Here is a 17,907-nt window from a genome sequence, read left to right as displayed (position 1 = left end):
AAGAGGAAGGGAGACCCCTGGGCTGTGGGGCAGCAGGAGGAGGGGAGACCCCCGGGGTGTGGGGATAGCAGGAGGAGGGAAGACCCCCCCGGGGTGTGGGGGTAGCAGGAGGAGGGGAGACCCCCCCGGGGTGTGGGGATAGCAGGAGGAGGGGAGACCCCCCCCGGGGTGTTGGGGTAGCAGGAGGAGGGGAGACCCCCCCGGGCTGTGGGGCAGCAGGAGGAGGGGAGACCCCTGGGCTGTGGGGCAGCAGGAGGAGGGGAGACCCCCAGGGTGTGGGGGTAGCAAGAGGAAGGGAGACACCCAGGTTGTGGGGGGTACGAGGAGGAGGGGAGACCCCCAGGCTGTGGGGCAGCAGGAGGAGGGGAGACCCCCTGGCTGTGAGGCAGCAGGAGCAGGGTACCCCTTGGAGCGGGCTGAAGGGTTTGCCAGGGCTTGTGGCTCAGTGTTCCCCCCACCCCAGACCCCTGCCCTGTCTGGGGCAGGTGGGTGGCAGCAGAGAGGAGAAGCTCAAGGGGTCAGAGCGTGAGTAATCTGGGGTCTCCAAAACACAGAGAGGGGGGACCGGTGAGGGTAGGCACCCTGCCTCCCCGGCTCGGCAGGTGTGTGGCATGATGAGTTCCCCTGGCAGGGCCAGCAGCGTGTTCCCCCTGCACGTCCTGGTCTGGAACAATGACTACAGGCGGCTGGACGAAGAGCTGCAGGACAAGGTAACCCACGTACCTGGGCAGTGGATGGGCTGGGGGGGGGCTGGTGGCCCCAAAAGAGCTTGTGCCACTGCACGGGGCTTGCTGCCCTCCCACTTACTGCCCTTCTGGGGAGAAACAGCCTCAGTGGGACCCTCAGGTCTGTGTGCTGGGCTGAGGGGATTGTTGTGCTGCTTTTCCTTCGCCTGTTTTTGTGGTTGCAGGAGTGATGTAAGAAGGGGTATGGATATGCCTTTTCTTTATGTAAGATACCACACACTGGCTTCTGTGTCGGGCTGCGCTCTGAGTGTTGCAGAATAGCTCTGCAGAAGGCAGCAGGAGATGTTGAAACGGGCCAGGGGGAGCAGATATGATGGATGCTCATTGTTTTTCTGTGCCAGAAAAGCAACAGGTAGCCACTTACCTTAAAGGGAAGTCAGTGTGCAGCAAAGGTGGGTTAAACCAGCCTCTGGCTTGCCCAGGACCAGCAGTACTTAGGGCTTCGTTACTGTCCAGTACTGTGGGGGTAGTAGTTTGATACTGGCTGGAATGTTTTCAGCATCTCTGGCAAAGAAAAAATAAGAAGGGGGGGGGGGAAAGAAGGCTCATTGTTTTGTGCTGTAGAGTAGAAAAAGACAGAGCTGTTCCCTCTCCAGTGAGAACTGGTGATGACGCCAGGAGCTGCTGCCCTGAAAAGCTGCGGCAGGGCTGGAGCAGCAAACATCCGTCGTGGGAAGGCTCTGGGGCTTGCTAGCTCAGGGAAAGTGTGCAGGAGCAGGGGGTATCAGTTACCTTGTACCTGACACCACGGGTACAGGAGCCAAAGATGAGCTGTGCCACCTCCCAGCTAGTGACTGTCATCCGGAGCCCTCACGGGACCCCGCAGGATGCTGATGCTGCTCAGGGCACGCTCCTGGTTTTAGGAGGATCTTTGGAATGTGGTTGCTCATTTCTGTAATTCATGGGATCTTAGGAGGGCCATGGAGATGATCAGAGGGCTGGAGCAGCTCCTCTACGAAGAGAGGCTGAAGGAGCTGGGCTGTGGGGGGACCTCACTGCAGCCTTCCAGTCCCTGAAGGGAGCAGAGGAACAGGAGGGGAATCAGCTTGTTAAAGGGCAGAGACTGGCAGGACAAGGGGGATGGAGTGAAGCTGGAGGAGGGAAGGGTGAGAGGAGATATTGGGGGGAAGTTCTTTGCAGAGAGAGTGGTGAGGGGCTGGAAGGGGCTGCCCAGAGAGGGGGTGGGTGCCCCATCCCTGGGGGTGTCCAAGGCCAGGTTGGATGGGGCCCTGGGCAACCTTGTGTAGCTCCAGGGCTGGAGGTTGGTGGCCCTGCCTGTGGCAGGGGGTTGGAGCTCTGTGACCCTTGGGGTCCCTCCCAACCCAGACCAGCCTGAGATTCTATGATTATTCCTTAACAAAACCTCTACCCTTGCTGGCACGTTGGTTCTGTGCATCGATTTCAGTAACATTCTCATCTGTGAAAGTCTGTAATTAAAAAAGGGTTGTTAGAGTGAGGCTGCATTGGTGTGTGCTGCTCCCTGCTGCTGTACGGGCGCGAGCAGCATCTTAGGATGGAATATGTCCATCTCTTACTTCCTCCATCTGCTTTTAAATAACTTCCTTTTGCTTTAAAGTGTTCCCAAGATCATGTTTCCTCCTGCTTCCTTGGGATGAGCTCCCTGCTGGCCGAGGGGTGCGTGAGGGAACCCAAAGACACTTCCCTGCTGCGCTTGGCGTGGCACAAGACGGGAAGCAGGTGTGGTTACCAGTCAGCAGCCACAGAGGCAACTGGGAGGGATGCCCTGGAGTCCTTCACCCATCAGGGCAGCAAACAGCATGAAGTGGGGAAGCAAATTAACCCCCATTCCACCACAGAGGTGGAAAGAGAACACTTTAAGACGCAGCTGTCCCCACTCTGTGCTCTCCTTTCCAACGTAAAGCTGTCAGATAACCGTGTTAACTTGCATAATAACTTTCCTTTCTTATTCTGCTATTGACTTTCCCCTTTTCCTTTAGTTATAGATGCTCTTCTGTTTCAAATCTCTAAGCTAATAGTGAAAAATAAGTAAGGTATGAGTACGCTGTGCTTGCATGCTTTGGGTATTCCTGCCTGTGTAGTGCTTTCTGTAGTGACCTGTACGAAACGCGCTCACTCCTCATCGTGCTGTGTGTGTCAGTCAAGTGGATGCCTTGTAAAATACCATTTGCTTCTGTACTTTGAATGAGTGGTGTATAAAATTGGTGTTGTGCTCCCTGTTCCTTTCTTTTTTTACCCCCCTTCTTCCTTCCCCCCTGTTCTGTTGTCTCTCAGGCTGTTGACCATCCCTGGTGCAGTTGAGAATCCCCTCTTCTCCTGAGAGAGACCCCTTCTGAAGGGGAAATGATTACAGACAAAGAAAGGAGAGGCATCAGCAAGAGCTTAGTCCTGTCTTTCAGTTCCTACCGTGTTGGCTTCACAGGCTGCCTTCTGCTTCTCTCTGTATTCCAGTGGGGAAGAGGCTGTGGGTGCAGAAGGGTGGCACAGCACTGTGTGAAAACAGAGTCAGCCGTGCCCCACGGACTGATACGTGGGGGTTCCCAGGGAATATTGACTCATGGATTACTTGTACCATCAGGCATTGTTTATCCATCTTCTCAGAGGAGTTGTGTTTGCTTGGACAGCTTCAGCATTGTTTCTCTCTGGGATACCCAACAGGATGTTGATCAGCGTGACCCACGAGGCCGGACCTTGCTGCACCTTGCTGTTTCCCTGGGTTACATAGAATCTGCCAAAGTCCTCCTTCAGCACAAGGCAGATGTAACGAAGGAGAACGCCCAGGGATGGACAGGTAACAAGGGCTGGAGGGTGGGAGTCGTGTGTTAACGCTGCTCAGTTGCAGCTGCTGTGTTTTGGCTGCTTTGGGGTTGTGGAGCAGCTGGAATTAGCTCGTGTCTGGTTTCCTTGCAGTTCTACATGAGGCAGTCAGTACAGGAGACCCAGAGATGGTGCAGATGATTCTGCAGCATCGGGACTACCAGCAGACCTCTATGACACTGGGAGGAGTTCCAGAGTTACTCCAAAAGATTAATGAGGTAATTTCTTAGTTTAGCCCTCTTAGTCTGGACTGCAATTCTCGTTCATGTAGTTCAGTTAACTGGAATTGGATGAGAAGTTGTGCTCTTTGTTCCAACTTGCATATTCCCTAACGCTGTGGGAGCTGGGGACTTTTTACCTTGGCTTTGCTTTGAAATCCTTAGTCCAGCATTGGTTGAATCTGGAAGGTGTTGCTGCTCCTCTGGTAAAACAAGGAAGAGGAGCTTACCAGAAAGCAGCAGTGCCAGGCCAGAGGCTCATGTGATTTTTCAGTTTCAATTTCATTTTCTTAATGTCTCCAGTTCTGCTCTTTCATTTTCCTTTACCTAAAACATCCACAAGAAACGCTGTGCTGAATGCTAAATTAAAACCAGTCCAGGAAGTACTCATCCAGTGTTTTCCTTCTCCAGACTCCTGACTTCTATGTGGAAATGAAATGGGAGTTCACTAGCTGGGGTAAGAACCCTGCTTGCTGTCACCTCTCCCTCTTTGCCACGGGCAAGGGGACCTGCTCACGTACAGATGTCACGTCCCAAAGGGTGCACAGAGAAGGTTTTGCTCCCCAGAACACTTCCCTCTCCACCTCTCAGCCTCTGAAAGCTTTGTCACGCTGCTGTTTGTTTCCTGTTGGTTTGGTTGGCGGGGTTTCTGCTTGTTTGTAGCAACAAGTTTGAGTTTAGCTGTGGTTAGAGCTGCCAGAGACTCTTTGGGGTGTGGTGTCCTGGGGTTGTGTCTCGCTGGCTGTCAATGGCTACGGCAGCGATACACCTTGTGTGCGGATGCACAGACTGTGGGAAGCACCTACATCTCCTTTACAGGAGCAAGTGCTGGGCCTTACTTAATTTTCCCAGCAGCTAGGAGATGGGGTTTAGGCCATTTCCCATCTTGTAGCCTGAACTCCAATGTCTTCTTCCTTTACACATTCATGCTTGGTGCATTTTGTCCCTAAACTGATCGTTCTTAGACAGAACGAGGGTCAGTATCTCACCTCCTCTGGAATAAAGATCAGCAGTCCCATATCAGGGGCATGGCTTCTGCTTGAGCTCAGGTTCCTGTGCCCTGTCTCTCCCAGATGCTTTCCACTGACGTGCTTCTCATTTCCTCCCCCAGTCCCTCTGGTGTCCAGGGTTTGTCCCAGCGACGTCTGCCGCATCTGGAAAAGCGGTTCCAAGCTGCGTGTGGATATCACCTTGCTGGGCTTTGAAAACATGAGCTGGGAGAGAGGAAGGCGTAGCTTAATCTTCAAGGGAGAAGGTAAACACTTCACCATGTCTGTGGCACCAATGGCCAAATACTGTGTGAGCCACAGGGAGAAATCCCACCTGCACAGAAAGACCAGTTGAGGCCGAGGGCTGAATTCTGTAGCTTTATACACGTGCTCTCTGGGTGCCTCTCAGATACTTGTTTGTGTCCAAACACAGCATCTCAATTTTTGTTTGAGTAAATGTGAGGTAAAAATGTGATAGTAGGGCTAAAATTCCACTCCAGTGCTTTAGTTTTGTCCTTTCTGTCCTCCTGCCTCCCAGATAAAAGAGATAATCTAGATACACCTCCAAATCTGATCTCAGCTGAGTCCAAAATACCATGGATTAGCACCCACCCTGATCTGTTAACCAGTATATTCTCAGTTTTTCGTTCTGGAATGCTGTTGTGGAGGGTTTTTTTTGAGGTTGAGCTGTATTATTCCCAACAGATACTGGTGGCTGGGCAGAACTGATCGAGATAAACCACGACGATAGGTTTGTCACCACGGAGCGCTTCGAGATCTCCCAGCACATGAAGCGTTTGACACTGGGATCCATGACACCCAAAAAGAAGGATGTGGAGAGACGCCTTACCTCTCCCATCATCAACACGTGCCTTGATACAAGAAACATTGCTTTTGAAAGGTAAGGCAGGGAGTTTATCCTGACAAAGAAACACTGGAGTGTTTAATCCCAGGTTTGAGCTGCAGAGTCTGGGAAAAGCCATAATCATTGTGAAAAATGGTACAGGTGCCTTAAAATTAGGAGACTTTAATGTGAACTAAACAGCCCTAAATTGGAGTGTTTGTTTCAGCCCATGCAAAGGAAAGGCTTCTTGTCAAAACACTCCCATACCAAGAAGGTGTCCACTCCCTGTAGAATCACAGAATCCCAGACTGGTCTGGGCTGGAAGGGACCCCAAGGGTCACAGAGCTGGTTTGTTGCCCAGCTGAAGGAACTGATTTGCAGAAGGAAAGTTTGTGGTTTATGGTGTTGAGGAGATCAGCTCACATTTCACCCAGGTCCATACAGGTGGTGCTGGTGGTAATGGGTGAGAACTGGCAGCTTGTAGCTGAGTCAGTTGGATCTCACGCTGATACAGTCAGTAGAACCACGTGCCTGGAGTGTCTCTGTGCAGACACACCTTTATCCAGGTACCTGTCAGCTCAGCTCAGACAGTCCTCCCTCTGAGGCTCCTTTCAGAGGGCTCTGTGATGCTGTAAACCTCCCCTGCAGCCAGACATGGAGATGTGTAATTCCAGCATCACTCTCCTGGGTATTTGGTACCCTCTTGAATTGGTACCTGGGATGTTCCCTGAGCTTTGGGAACTGCTGAATCTGCACATCCAGAAACTTAAGAGTCCTTAAACATGACTATTCCTACTCTGGTTCCCCAAACTGCAGTGGCAGGTTACTTTTGATACCAAACTGGGTGTTAAACCTGCTTTGCCCAGGCTGTCAAACAAGGTAAATTAAATAAATTGGTATGTTTTTAGGCTGTCCTCCTCTGTGGCTCAGATATCCACATCTGGGTGGAAAATCTCCCAGCCTTTGTGCTTTGGCCACAGGCTCAATAAGAGCAGTGAGTGTATGGCTTCCTGAGCCCCTTGTGAGGACAGACCTGTGCTTTTCTTAGGGGTTAATGATCAAATGACCAGTGAAATGCTGTTCACAGCAGAACAGGCTGGGGACTGTAGAAATGCAGCTGTGCTGACACTGCTGGTGTTCTCTTTTTGTCAGAACCACGTCTGGCTTCTGGGTGTGGAGGACAGAGAAAGCAGAAGGAGTGAATGGCTACGAAGCAAAGGTAAAGCCCATTCCTTTCTTTCAAGAGATCTTACAGCAAACTGACTGTGATCCTGTTTTGCCTTTATTTCCTAAATGTTTCAGGTCTTAATCCTCCCATGGAGAGCTTTAGTGTGCTGCCAGCAGGAGTGAGGAGCTGAGCTTGAGGGAGGGAAGGTGTGTGGGAATGTCGGGAGGGGCTTTAGGGCAGAGGGAGGATCAGAGCATTTCAGGACAAGGTGGGGCAAAAGATTCAGCAGAACTGCTAGAACTCCCCCCAAACTGGACTTTCACTTCTTACTGAGTGGTGCCAGTTCCATTTAAAGGACAGGGAGCTCGTGGGTGAAGCCTTGAGTGCTCTCTGGTAGCAGTGCTGGCAGGAGAGACACCTTCCTGCTGCCGTGGGTCACGTCCTGCTTTCAAGTAGTAAATGACTGCTGGTAAATTAAAACACCCTGAACATGCCATGAGCCAGACTGATGCTTAGATATGTTCTGCAAATCTGGGTCCCTCACTACCAGAGAGACACTGAGATCCTGGAGGGAATCCAGAGACAAGCAGCCAGGCTGGGGAAGGGGCTGGAGGGCAGCAAACCTTCCGAGGGGCGGCTGAGGGAGCTGGGGGTGCTCAGCCTGCAGAAGAGGAGGCTGGGTCCCTGAGTGCAATTCCTAGTGTTCCTTACTATGTCAGCATTCCCAGCAGGTGGCATGTGTTGTCAGCCTTGGCATCACTCTCTGACCAGTAAATTAGGTGGGATTTCCATGATCCCAAAGCGAATAGGCAGAGGGAAGCACAGCATGGCCAGCATGTGGAGGATGAAGATCTCTAGCAGAGGCAGGGCGGTGCTGCTTTATCCTCTCCTTAGCTTTGTGTGTGTGGTGTTTTGCCAAAGACAACTCTTCTTTAACCTGTGATGCTTTTTGGGGTGTGCCCTTTGTTTACCTGTCTTGAAGGTGTACATTGCAAACAACGTGAACGTGGTCACTAAAATCCGAACGGAGCATCTAACAGAAGAGGAGAAGAAGAGATACAAAGGTAGAGTCCCTGTAGGATAACTGGAAATGAGGAGGAGCTTTGGGCTCCCTGGTACCTCCTCTGTGTGGCTGCGGGCAAGATGGGCAGACAGACAAGGGAAATACTCTTCTTGCTGCCTTTGCCCAGCTTTCATTTCATGTGTTGTGTGTCTGGGGTGGCTCAGCACCCAGCCCCTGACTTGCCAATGAACTGGCATTTATCCTAACTGTGTTTAGAGACTGGAGAGCCCTTCAGAACTGTCCAAAGTTTATTGGGAGTTTTAAAAGGCTGCACCTTCCCATGCTTTTTTCCTGCCTGGGAAGGCATCTGTGGCTTTACTTCACTCTGACCATGTCTTTACTTCACTTTGACCATGATTACAAGATCCACCCAGGCTTTCTTTGCTTGGACTTCTTGTTTTGGTCCACTAACTGCTTCTGGTATCTGGCTCTAGAGGAGCCCATAACCTCAAATGGCAATGCTGCCCTTTGTTGGCCAACCTGGGGGCCCAGGAGGAGAGGCCTGGGGAATAATAAAGCTCTCTGCTGATAGAAAGCACTGGAAATCTCTGCTGCTGTTCCCTGTGTTCTACCTGCTTTACACTGTCAGCTTTGGGTCCTGGGGTTGTGTGGTGGAGCTTACAGGGAGTGTTAGTGGCTTCACTTTGGGTTAGAAGCCTTGATTGTTAGCCCAGCATGTATGTAATTTTTACTGCTAATTAGTAGTAATAGACTTTGTTTTATTCTTTCCCTCCTGTTACCTGAAGCTGACAGGAACCCCCTGGAGTCATTCCTGGGTACGGTGGAGCATGAGTATGGTGCTCAGGTGAGTGTCACCACGGCCCAGAGGTCTCTGTCCATGGCAGTTCCAGGTGTGAGGAATCACCTCTGGCTTCCTCAGTCTGGTGGCAGTTCTGATTCTGAGGATTACCTTTTCCCTGGGGACATTTGTGTTTGGTTTCAGCCCTCCAACATTCTGTAGGAATAGCAGGCACCTCCTCCTAAACACCCACATGAAAGAGGCACAGAAGCTGTTAGTGGAGCAGGAGCTGGGGGGTGAGTGGTGACAGGACATTGATGGGAGGGGGGAAAGCTGCCCAGCCCCTGTCCTTCTGAAACAGGTCAGGAAAGGTTTCAGTACAGCTTCAGAAAACTCCCTTGTGCCTGTACATACTTACCTAAAGAGAGGAGGAGGTTGGCCAGCTGCTGGCTCTGTACCAGGATGGCATTGCAGGGGTTTCACCCCATCATAGCTTTGCCTGTGACGAGGGGTTTGGGGCTTAGGAATGCTGTAGCTTGCATGTGCCTTGCTGGTTGGTTTCTAGCTGTATGTTTAACTAGATTTTCCTGCCTCTATGATGCTTGGAGACTTTTATCCTCCACAGAAAGTGGTCTAAGTTGTGTGCATGTTTGTTTATATCTGTGTCACTGGTGTCTGTGGTGGAGAATGAGTTCCTTTGCAGGAGGTAGCCTAAAGGGCTCTTATGGGAGGCACTGTTTGGCCCATACTTTGGGGGGGTGTGTGTGTTTTTTCCTCTCTTCCCTTACAGAATACGACCAAGACAACAGAGTATGCCACAAGTAACAATCCTACTGCTATTACCCTGGAGGAATACTTGGACCCAGACTTTGATTTGAAAGGCAGGGACATTGGAAGACCCAAGGAAGTCACCATCCGAACGCAGAAGTGAGGAGCGAGTTTATTACTGGTTCTAGTTCGTCTCTTCCCAGGCATCTCATCTCCCAAGGCCATTTTTACAAACACCTAGTGTGGCTTTCCCCCAGCTTTCAAAACTGATCAAAGGAGAGATCTTGAAGTGTTCAGCTACAGTCTAATTCCTCTTCTACTAGGCTAAAGAAAGTAGCTGGACTAGCGTTGTAACATGTTATTAACCTCCTGTGCTCTGCCTTTAGTCTGGCCAGGAGTGTGGTTGGGTTTCTTGGAGCAGTAACTCTTCTGCCTCTCAAGCAGGTGCCAGTGCTGTGCACTTTGCTTCACCCCCCTTCCAGACCTGTAAACTTAAGCTGCCTTTGTGACTCTTTCTCTTCCAGATTCAAAGCGACCCTGTGGATGAGCGAAGAGTTTCCCTTGTCTCTGATGGAACAAGTCACCCCAATCGTTGATCTGATGGCCAGAACTAGTGCACACTTTGCCAGGCTCAGGGATTTCATCACCCTGGAATTTCCACCAGGATTCCCTGTCAAAATTGGTAATGTTTAGCAACCCATTGCAGCCTGTGTTAACAAACCCCACGTTGTTGTTACTGGTTGTCTCACTGACACCTAGAACTGAGAACCCAGATGTATGTTGGCTTGTACACCTGGGGTCACTGAATCCAAATTCAGAATGGCTGGGACAGAGTTATAATGTAAGAAAGAGCTGTTGCTGGCCCTCTCCTCTTAGCTTCAATGCCTTAGACTTGGCAAATCTTCTTATGAAATAAGATATTTAGAGAAAGAGAGTGGAATGACTAAGGGGAACTTCACCGTGAAGTGGGTTACTGGTTACTTTATCATTATAGGATGCTGCTTATGGGATGTATTGGGCAAGGAGCTAGGGGTTTGATGTGCCTGGAGGTGTGGAAGTGAATTGTAGAGTTCTCTTTTGATGGAAATCTTGCATTCTCTTACAGAAGTCCCCCTGTTCCACGTGCTGAACGCCCGCATTACGTTTGAAAACGTCAACGGCTGCAGGACGGCTGACAGAGCGTCACCAGCGGCTGGAGGGGCACAGTGTGATCCAGGTGAGGAGCAGAGAGATGCAGCCATCCCATCTTTCCAGGTTTCTGTGGGTGGGATGCACAGATGAGAGGTGTGACAGCTGTGGAGAGCAACACGCTCACAGGAGAGAGGAAGCTGCAGTGCGTTGCAGCCGCTCTGGGGTGTGTGATGCTGCTCACACTGAGCCCCCTGCTGCTCCCACCAGACTGACTGAACTCAGCTCTAGCAGCTTTCCCAAGTATTTTGAGGTCCAAATCCTTGTGCCAGCTATTGCTGTGGGAAGAATGCAGAACTGCTGTTAAGTGAGAGCTGAGTTTGCTTTCTTGCACAAAAGCATGGATGACATTTTGAGTAGGATGCTGGTGACATGTATATGCAGTGATGCTCTGTCCTGTGAGCTCTTGCAGACCCATTCATGGGGAGTTGCCTTGGAAGAACCAGTGCTGGATTCATCTTCTGCAGCCTTTGTTGTTATATTTTTCCCTCCCAGTCTGCTTTTGGCAGAGTCCAGCCACCTTAGCACTCTGCTTCATGCTGGGTTTATCCAGATAGCTTGCCAGCATCCTGAACAAAGGCTCAGCATTCAGCCTTCCTGCTGTGCTTGTTTGCCACAGAAGCCTTCCAGAGCCTGCTGGAATATGGAGCTGGGTGGTTGAGCTGAATTTCTGGAGTTCACTTAATCATTCATAAACATTCATCAGGATTTTTGAAGTCCCAACTTGTAAAAACACACCCTGCCACCTTTATAACCACCTTGGCCTTCTGTAGGTGCTAATTTCGAGGTTGACCAGTCGGTGTTTGAGATTCCCAAGTCTTACCACGTCCAGGATGATGGCAGGAACATACACGTGCAGGATGAAGATAATGAGATCATGCAGTTTGCTATCCAGCAGAGTCTTCTGGAGTCTGGAGGCAGTAAAGTAAGTGTGCTGTGCTCTGTGTGGTGCAGGTCTGGCAGTTTGCAGGGACTGGGTGGTGGCAGCTGCATCCCTGAACGAAATCAGTGTAGGGCCTGTTGTTTTTAAGAACCTCAGAAGAAAACAATGGCATAATGTCACAGAACAGAATTTCAAAGGAGAAATGATGATTAAAGGCCTGGAGCATCCCCCATGTGAGGAAAGGCTGAGTGAGCTGGGGCTGTTCAGCCTGGAGAAAAGAGACTGAGAGGGGATCTGATCACTGGTTATCAATATCTGAAGGGTGGGACCCAGGGGGCCATGGGCAGCCTCTGCTCAGTGTCTGTGGGGACAGGACAAGGGCCGATGGGCTCAGGTTGGAGCACAGGGAGTTCCCCACCAATGTGGGGAAGAACTTCTTCCCAGTGAGGGTGAGGGAGCCCTGGGACAGGCTGCCCAGGGGGTGTGGAGTCTCCTTCTCTGGAGAGATTCCAGCCCCGTCTGGACACCGCCCTGTGTGCCCTGTCCTAGGGACCCTGCTTGGGCAGGGGATTGGACCCCATGGGCTCTGGGGGTCCCTTCCAACCCCTACATTTCTGTGACTGTGAAATAAGAGTGATTCCAGAGTTAGCAGTGAGTTAGTTGCACGGTGCATCTGTTAATGGCTGTGGAATTGTCTGTCTGTCCCTGTTTCCAGGAGGCAGGGGTGCACGCCAATGGAGCAGTTGCATATTCACAGGACTTCAACATACAGTACCAGAGGTGAGGAATTTTTCTTCCTTTTCCACACCAGGCCCTGCAGTGACAGAGCACAAATGTTTCAGGCAGCAGCATGAAGTAATTCTGCAACCTTCTGGTGTGTGTAGGTAGCAGAAGCACAGAACGTGAGGGCTGTTTTCTTGGGCTGCTTTGAACTTTGTGCTTTTCCAAGGGGCAGGGGCTCTAAACTGGGTCTCCCCAGCTTAAGCAGCATAGCCCTCTAACTTGGCCATGGCACTGGTCTGCACGAGCTACAGTCCTCAACCACAGTCCTCCTGCTCTTAAAGCTCTGAATTTGGTCCCTGTGAGGGATTAGATGTGTCACACCTCAGGGTAGCTCTTCCTTCTTTTCAGCAATCATGATATGATCCTTAAAAACTTACCAAGGTGTAGTTAAGGGCCCCCTGAGAGCATGCTCTGGTGTCTGTGGGGTCTTCCTGCAGGTCAGTGCAGAGAAATCTCTGTGCACACAAAGTACCACGTCCTCTGGGTTCTCTTGGACGTGGAAAATCCTGCGACCTTTAGGCTTGTTGAGAATGCTTTTAGAAACCCATTGAAAATTTAACTGCTGGTACCTGTGAAGGACTTTTATGGGTGTCAGAACAACTGCTCCCTAATCCTGGGACTGCTCCCTGCTTTCTGGGGTGAGATGCTTGCTGTTAGAAGGCAGGTGCTAGGCTGGCTCGGTGTGGGAAGCATGAAATGGGCTCTCTCTTACTTCTGGAAGTTCTCTTTCTCCTTCAGGGCACTGCAGGAGAGCTACCTAACGAGCTCAGGTACCTCACAGTGCAGCACCCCTAGTGAACCTTCCAGTTTTGAGAAGGACTTGCAGCTGGCCATGGAGTTGTCTGTCCGGGAGCAGGAGGAGCGGGAGAAGCAGCGTCGCGAAGAGGAAGATGCAGAGCTTCAGCAAGCTTTACAGCTTTCTCTTGTGGAAAAATAACTCCCTAGCCAGCTCCTGAAGGAAGGATGACCAAATCTGCACCACGCTGAAGGCTTTCAGAGTCATCAGCCTGAAGACCACTCCTGGACTGCTTAAGTAAACATTTCACCTGCCTTCTCCGCTGGCGTCGTCGGCCACAAAAAGCTGATTCATTTTGGTTTGAGGGAGCTTGGGATCACAGGACTCTCTGCTTGGCTCCCTGATTGTGTTTGGCTCCCTGACTGTGCAGTCTGAGCTTGGAAGGAATGAGTTTTTTTTATCTCAAAACCTATTTATTGAAGAGCAGCTGGGAATTTTGCTTAGCATCAGGATTGCAGGAAAGCTGGAAACCCTGGTTTGTGGGGCATTCAGGAGGGGAAACTTCATTACTTACCAAAGAAATACTCATCTGCTTAGTCAGTTCTGACTAATTCAAAGCCATTGTCTGCTCCTTCCCGTTGTTATGTGGAGGAGTATCTATATGCATAGGTACACCTATGGTAGCTCTTTGTGCTGACAGCACACCATGCAGACAGGTGTTTTCTCTTAGTTCTGTCTTCTCTGGTTACTGAGACTTTATCACGTGCTCCTGCTTAAGAGGGATAATTTTATACTTGAACAGCTAATCCCAGCTCCAGATTAAACCAGTGCTTTATGATAAAAGGACACAACAAGTAGCTGGGAAGATCTTAGCTCCTGAAATGGGACTGTCTGTCTGCTGAAGGGGTCTTCTCTGCAGTGATTCAAAACCAGCTAGTCAGAGGGCAGCAAGGAAGGAAGGATGGTTGCAGGTGCTTCTCTGTGGTTGCTTGGGGGCTGTGCCTGTGTGGTGGGTGCTAAATTCAACTAAGAGAAAACTCCAGGTGAAATTTTAACATAAAACTGTAGGAAGGGAGGTTTTAATTCCATCATCCCAAAGGGAAACGCCTGTTGCTTTTTAAAGTCCAAACGCTCATCCTTCATGTGAATACATATATTTTTTTATCTGAAGGTTTTTATTGGTTTTAGAACAAGCCTGTCTGGCCACACTCCCCCAGATGGGCCTGGAGCAGCTCACCAGTCTGTTTTAACCAGCTTTCCTCAGGTCTCTCCTCACACAACGAGTTTGTAGCTGTTTTACCTGCACTGCTCTCAGTGTTTACAGTGCTCACGCTGTGACTCTCAAGTGCACTCCACAAGTACACAGGAAAGCCTTACCACAGCTCAACAGGAGCAATACTCCTCTGCCCCAGCCGGTGGGAGTGTGGAGAACCCATGGTACCTACACCCTGATCTTACTACTACCTTACTCCTGCGCTTCCTCCTAGGGCAGAACAGGGCGGTTCTGCGTGAGCAGCTATTAACCACTATAAAACCACTGTCACATGGACTCCATCACGACCAGGGAGGTGGTTGGTAACCTGGAACCCTTATTTTCAACTGATAACCCATCGTTTCACCCAGCAAATGAGTTCAGGTTTCCTTCAGCTTACCCTGGAACTGGTCTCTCTGCGCCCTTTCTCATGCTACAGCTTGCAGCCTGCGTGGGGGTGGCAGGAACACTGACAGCCCCACACAGCAGCCCGGGGCAGAACCGTGTCTGTCTTTGCAAAGGGCATTACTGCAGGTTCCCCCCTCACCAGGAAGGGATCCTGTGGTGTTGGGCTCTTGGTGAGGGTGGGAGGTAGGAGATGAGCCTCTGCTTTTTCCTCTGGTGGCAATAAAGAGTGCTGTTGCCTTTGTAAAACCATCTGCCTGACGTTGCTGGCTTTGTATCGAGCAGTTCAAAGGTTACAGGGAGGGGGGAATCTCTGCTTACCACAGAACAGCGCCCAGATTCAGGTCAGGCTTTGTTAAGCTCCTGTTTCTTAGTCTGGGACTGAAACCTGGGGTGGATTTGGGTTTGTTCTGTTTGTTTCCCTGTGCTCTTTGCATCGTTCCATCCAGAAGGCTCTACTTCCCTTAGGCAGCTGCTGCTCTTCTGAACCCCCAGCTCCCATCTTGTGGTACTGGGTTGAGAAGCAGCATCTTCTGCTCCTCCTCCTGTGCTGGAGGAAAAATCAAAGCTGTTTTCTCAGTAGTGTAACTGGAGGCACCTAACAGGTCCTGGTACCTGTCCTTCTGTTGAAAGGAAGCTCAGGCTGAGACACATCAGCCCTGGAAACAGTTTCCTGATGCTTCAGTTTCATTTTTGTGCTTTTTTTCCTGGCACTTCAGTGCTCTGGACTGAGTTGTGTGTGTAGGGTCTGGAGGTGAGCTGCAGGCTGTGGAGCATCTCTGATACAAATGCTGAGCCTGCTCCCTAACAGCAGAGTCCAGCTTCTCTTTCCATGGAAGCTTGAGGCTTGTGCAGCTGAGAGTTACAAACAGCAGTAGCTGCTTCTAGGCCTGGAAGTAGCTTTTAAACAGTGGGCTCTAAGTCCCTCAACCCAACCCTGTTTCCAGAGTGTTGGTGGTGCCTGTGTGTCTGCTCCTGGAAGCCAGCCCAAGCTGCTTCCCTGGGTGCTTGGGCCAGCATTTCAGGGAGGAAAGCTCCACACAGTGATGTGCTGGAGGTGGAACCTCTCCCTGCTCAGCTTTGGCTGCCTTGTGAGTCAAAATCATCTTCAGCACTGACCTACGTGGCCTTTGGGTAACAGCTGCTGGGAGCTGCCCTGCTCACAGCCTGGGCTTTCCTTTTCAGTCCATTCTCCTCAGTTCCTAGCTGCCCACCCACCGCCCTCTCCTCCCTGAGCAAGGGCACAGCAGAGGCAGGCAGGGCGACTGCCTCCTCCCTCCACACTGCTGCCAGCCCAGCTGCCACAAAAGAAGAGTCCTGGGTTGTTTACTCAGCTTTTTATTTGTACAAAGAGACACAGCAGGATGGGAGGACGAACACAAACAAGAACATGGCTCGGGGAAAGGCTGAGCTGTAGCCACACCATCCACCCCCCTCCCTGGGCAGCACCCAGCTCCAGCCCAACCTTCACCCTGGGGCCAAGAACCATCAGTGGAACAGGACTCAGTGACCAACAAAAGGGTCAGAAAGCAGAGAACAGCATTACCCTGCTCTGATAAGTAACTAAACCTGCCCTAGGCCAGGCTCCTATCCTCACTTTACACACAGAGCAGCAAAGAACCCACCCCCCCACACTGCAATGAGGGGGGGTCACTGCCCTTGAGAACAAGCTGGCTGGGAAGCAGGCCAGGCTGCAGAGAGCAGGGCAGCACAGTTGCCTGGGAAGTTAAGTTTTAAAACACCAAATAAATTACTAGCCAGTACAGCCCTATGTTAAATAGTAAATACTGAGTAAGCAAAATCCAGTTGACTACCCACAGCAGTGCAAAACGAAATAGCAGCGTTCATCTGCAGGTGTGACTTCAGTGTAAACACTCCAGTTTATCACTGAGGGTGCCAGGGAGGGGGCTGCCTGAAGCTGAACCACAGCCTGCTCCTGAGAGCCTGAGCCCTGAGCATCTGCCTGGCTCACAGCCCCTCCACAGCTCCCAAACCCACCCCCGTGGGGACAGGAGGGGAAGGTGGGAAACCTCATCCACATCTATTTAGAGGGGGTTCAGTGTGGCTGGTCTGGTGCGTGGCTGCTGGTGGGGTTAGTTCAGGGTGAGAACAGGGACCCCCAGGAGCCACCAGCCCAGCACCAGGGTCTGGTCGTGCTTTGGGATCTCTGCCCCGTGCCAGGCACCAGCCAGACCCGCAGCCACTGCTCCTCAGCCTCGGGGTTTGCCTTGGCCTCTCTGCCTGTGGGGTGTCTCCAAAGGCTGCGCTACAACCCCCTGAGGCTCCGCAGCCCAGCGAGGGGCTGGCTTCATCCCAGAGCAAAGCCTGAGGGGGTGGAACGGGGCGCAGGGGTGTGCTCAGGTGACAGCAGGACCCCGGCCACGTCCTCGTGCTGACCCAGGACACTTCCCCAGCACCCATCAGAACCAGGGTCCCAGCCGGTCACGCTGCCTCCCCGCACGCCCCAGGGATGCTCTCGGGCCGCTGCGCTGTGGGAGGATGGTGCGTTGCTCCAGACCCTGCCCCAACCCTGCCAGGCTTGCCATGGGAGCGCTCCTGGGAGCTCCAGGGTCAGTCTGCCAGGATCCAGGCTGCGATTCCCAGCAAGTGGCCAGGCTGCCGTTGGGAGCAGCATTGTGATGGAGCCATGTGATGCTGTGTGGGCGAAGAGCCTCGCGCCCCATCCTCCATCCAGGTGAAGAGCCCCACGCTCCATCATCCATCCGGGCATCCATCGCTGGCGGGAGAGGCAAGGGGATGGGGGGACAGGCGAATCGGCTGGGACCAGCACCGTGTCCCCACGATGGACCCACCGCCTCCCGCTCTGCTACCGCCGCCGGACCGGCTTGTAGACGCAGATGGCCATGAGGATGATGGTGAGCAGCAGGGCGCTGAGGATGCTGCCCAGCAGCACTGCGGGAGGACCAGAGGTCAGGGACCGAGCGCAGCCTCCCCCGGTACCCCCGAAACCAGCTTCAAGAGCAAGTTAAACCAGAGGAGAGGGGAGACGGGGAGGGAGGGGAGATGGGGAGGGGGCCCGGGCGGGAGGAGAGGGGAGATTGGGAGGGAGGGGAGGGAGAGAAGATGGGGAGGGAGGGGAGATGGGGAGGCGGGGGAGACGGGGAGGGGGCCCGGCCGCGCCTTACCCAGGTTCTGCTTCTGCAGCACGGCGTAGGGCCGGCCGCGCTCCGCCGGGCCCGGGGCCAGCAGGGCCATCGCCCAACCCCGCACCGTCGCCATCGCCAGCCCCGGCCCCGCCGCCGGCCTTTGTGAGCCCGGCCCGGCCCTTCCTGTTCCTGCCGCCCCGCCCCGGGCACGGCCCGGCCCGG

The 17,907-nt window shown here is 52.3% G+C and overlaps 1 protein-coding gene across 1 annotated transcript; it reads left to right on the top strand.

Annotated features, from left to right (window-relative positions):
• Positions 1-611: 611 nt before the first annotated feature.
• On the top strand, positions 612-14,830 carry ANKRD13A (ankyrin repeat domain 13A; the record flags this gene model as incomplete). Its single annotated transcript, XM_084271939.1, has 15 exons — positions 612-710; positions 3,384-3,516; positions 3,636-3,760; positions 4,172-4,217; positions 4,872-5,015; positions 5,455-5,650; positions 6,746-6,812; positions 7,744-7,825; positions 8,571-8,629; positions 9,354-9,490; positions 9,856-10,013; positions 10,437-10,547; positions 11,293-11,444; positions 12,118-12,182; positions 12,924-14,830. 15 exons carry the CDS (start codon positions 612-614, stop codon positions 13,120-13,122), a joined length of 1,773 nt encoding a protein of 590 aa, XP_084128065.1. The 3' UTR covers positions 13,123-14,830.
• Between the last annotated feature and the right edge of the window lie 3,077 nt (positions 14,831-17,907).

This window comes from Gallinula chloropus (genome assembly GCF_964237585.1).
Source record: "Gallinula chloropus genome assembly, chromosome: 17".
In the NCBI taxonomy this organism is placed as follows: Eukaryota; Metazoa; Chordata; class Aves; order Gruiformes; family Rallidae; genus Gallinula; species Gallinula chloropus.
The sequence above is the reverse complement of the archived record's forward strand: the minus strand, read 5'-3'. Positions and strand labels throughout refer to the sequence as shown.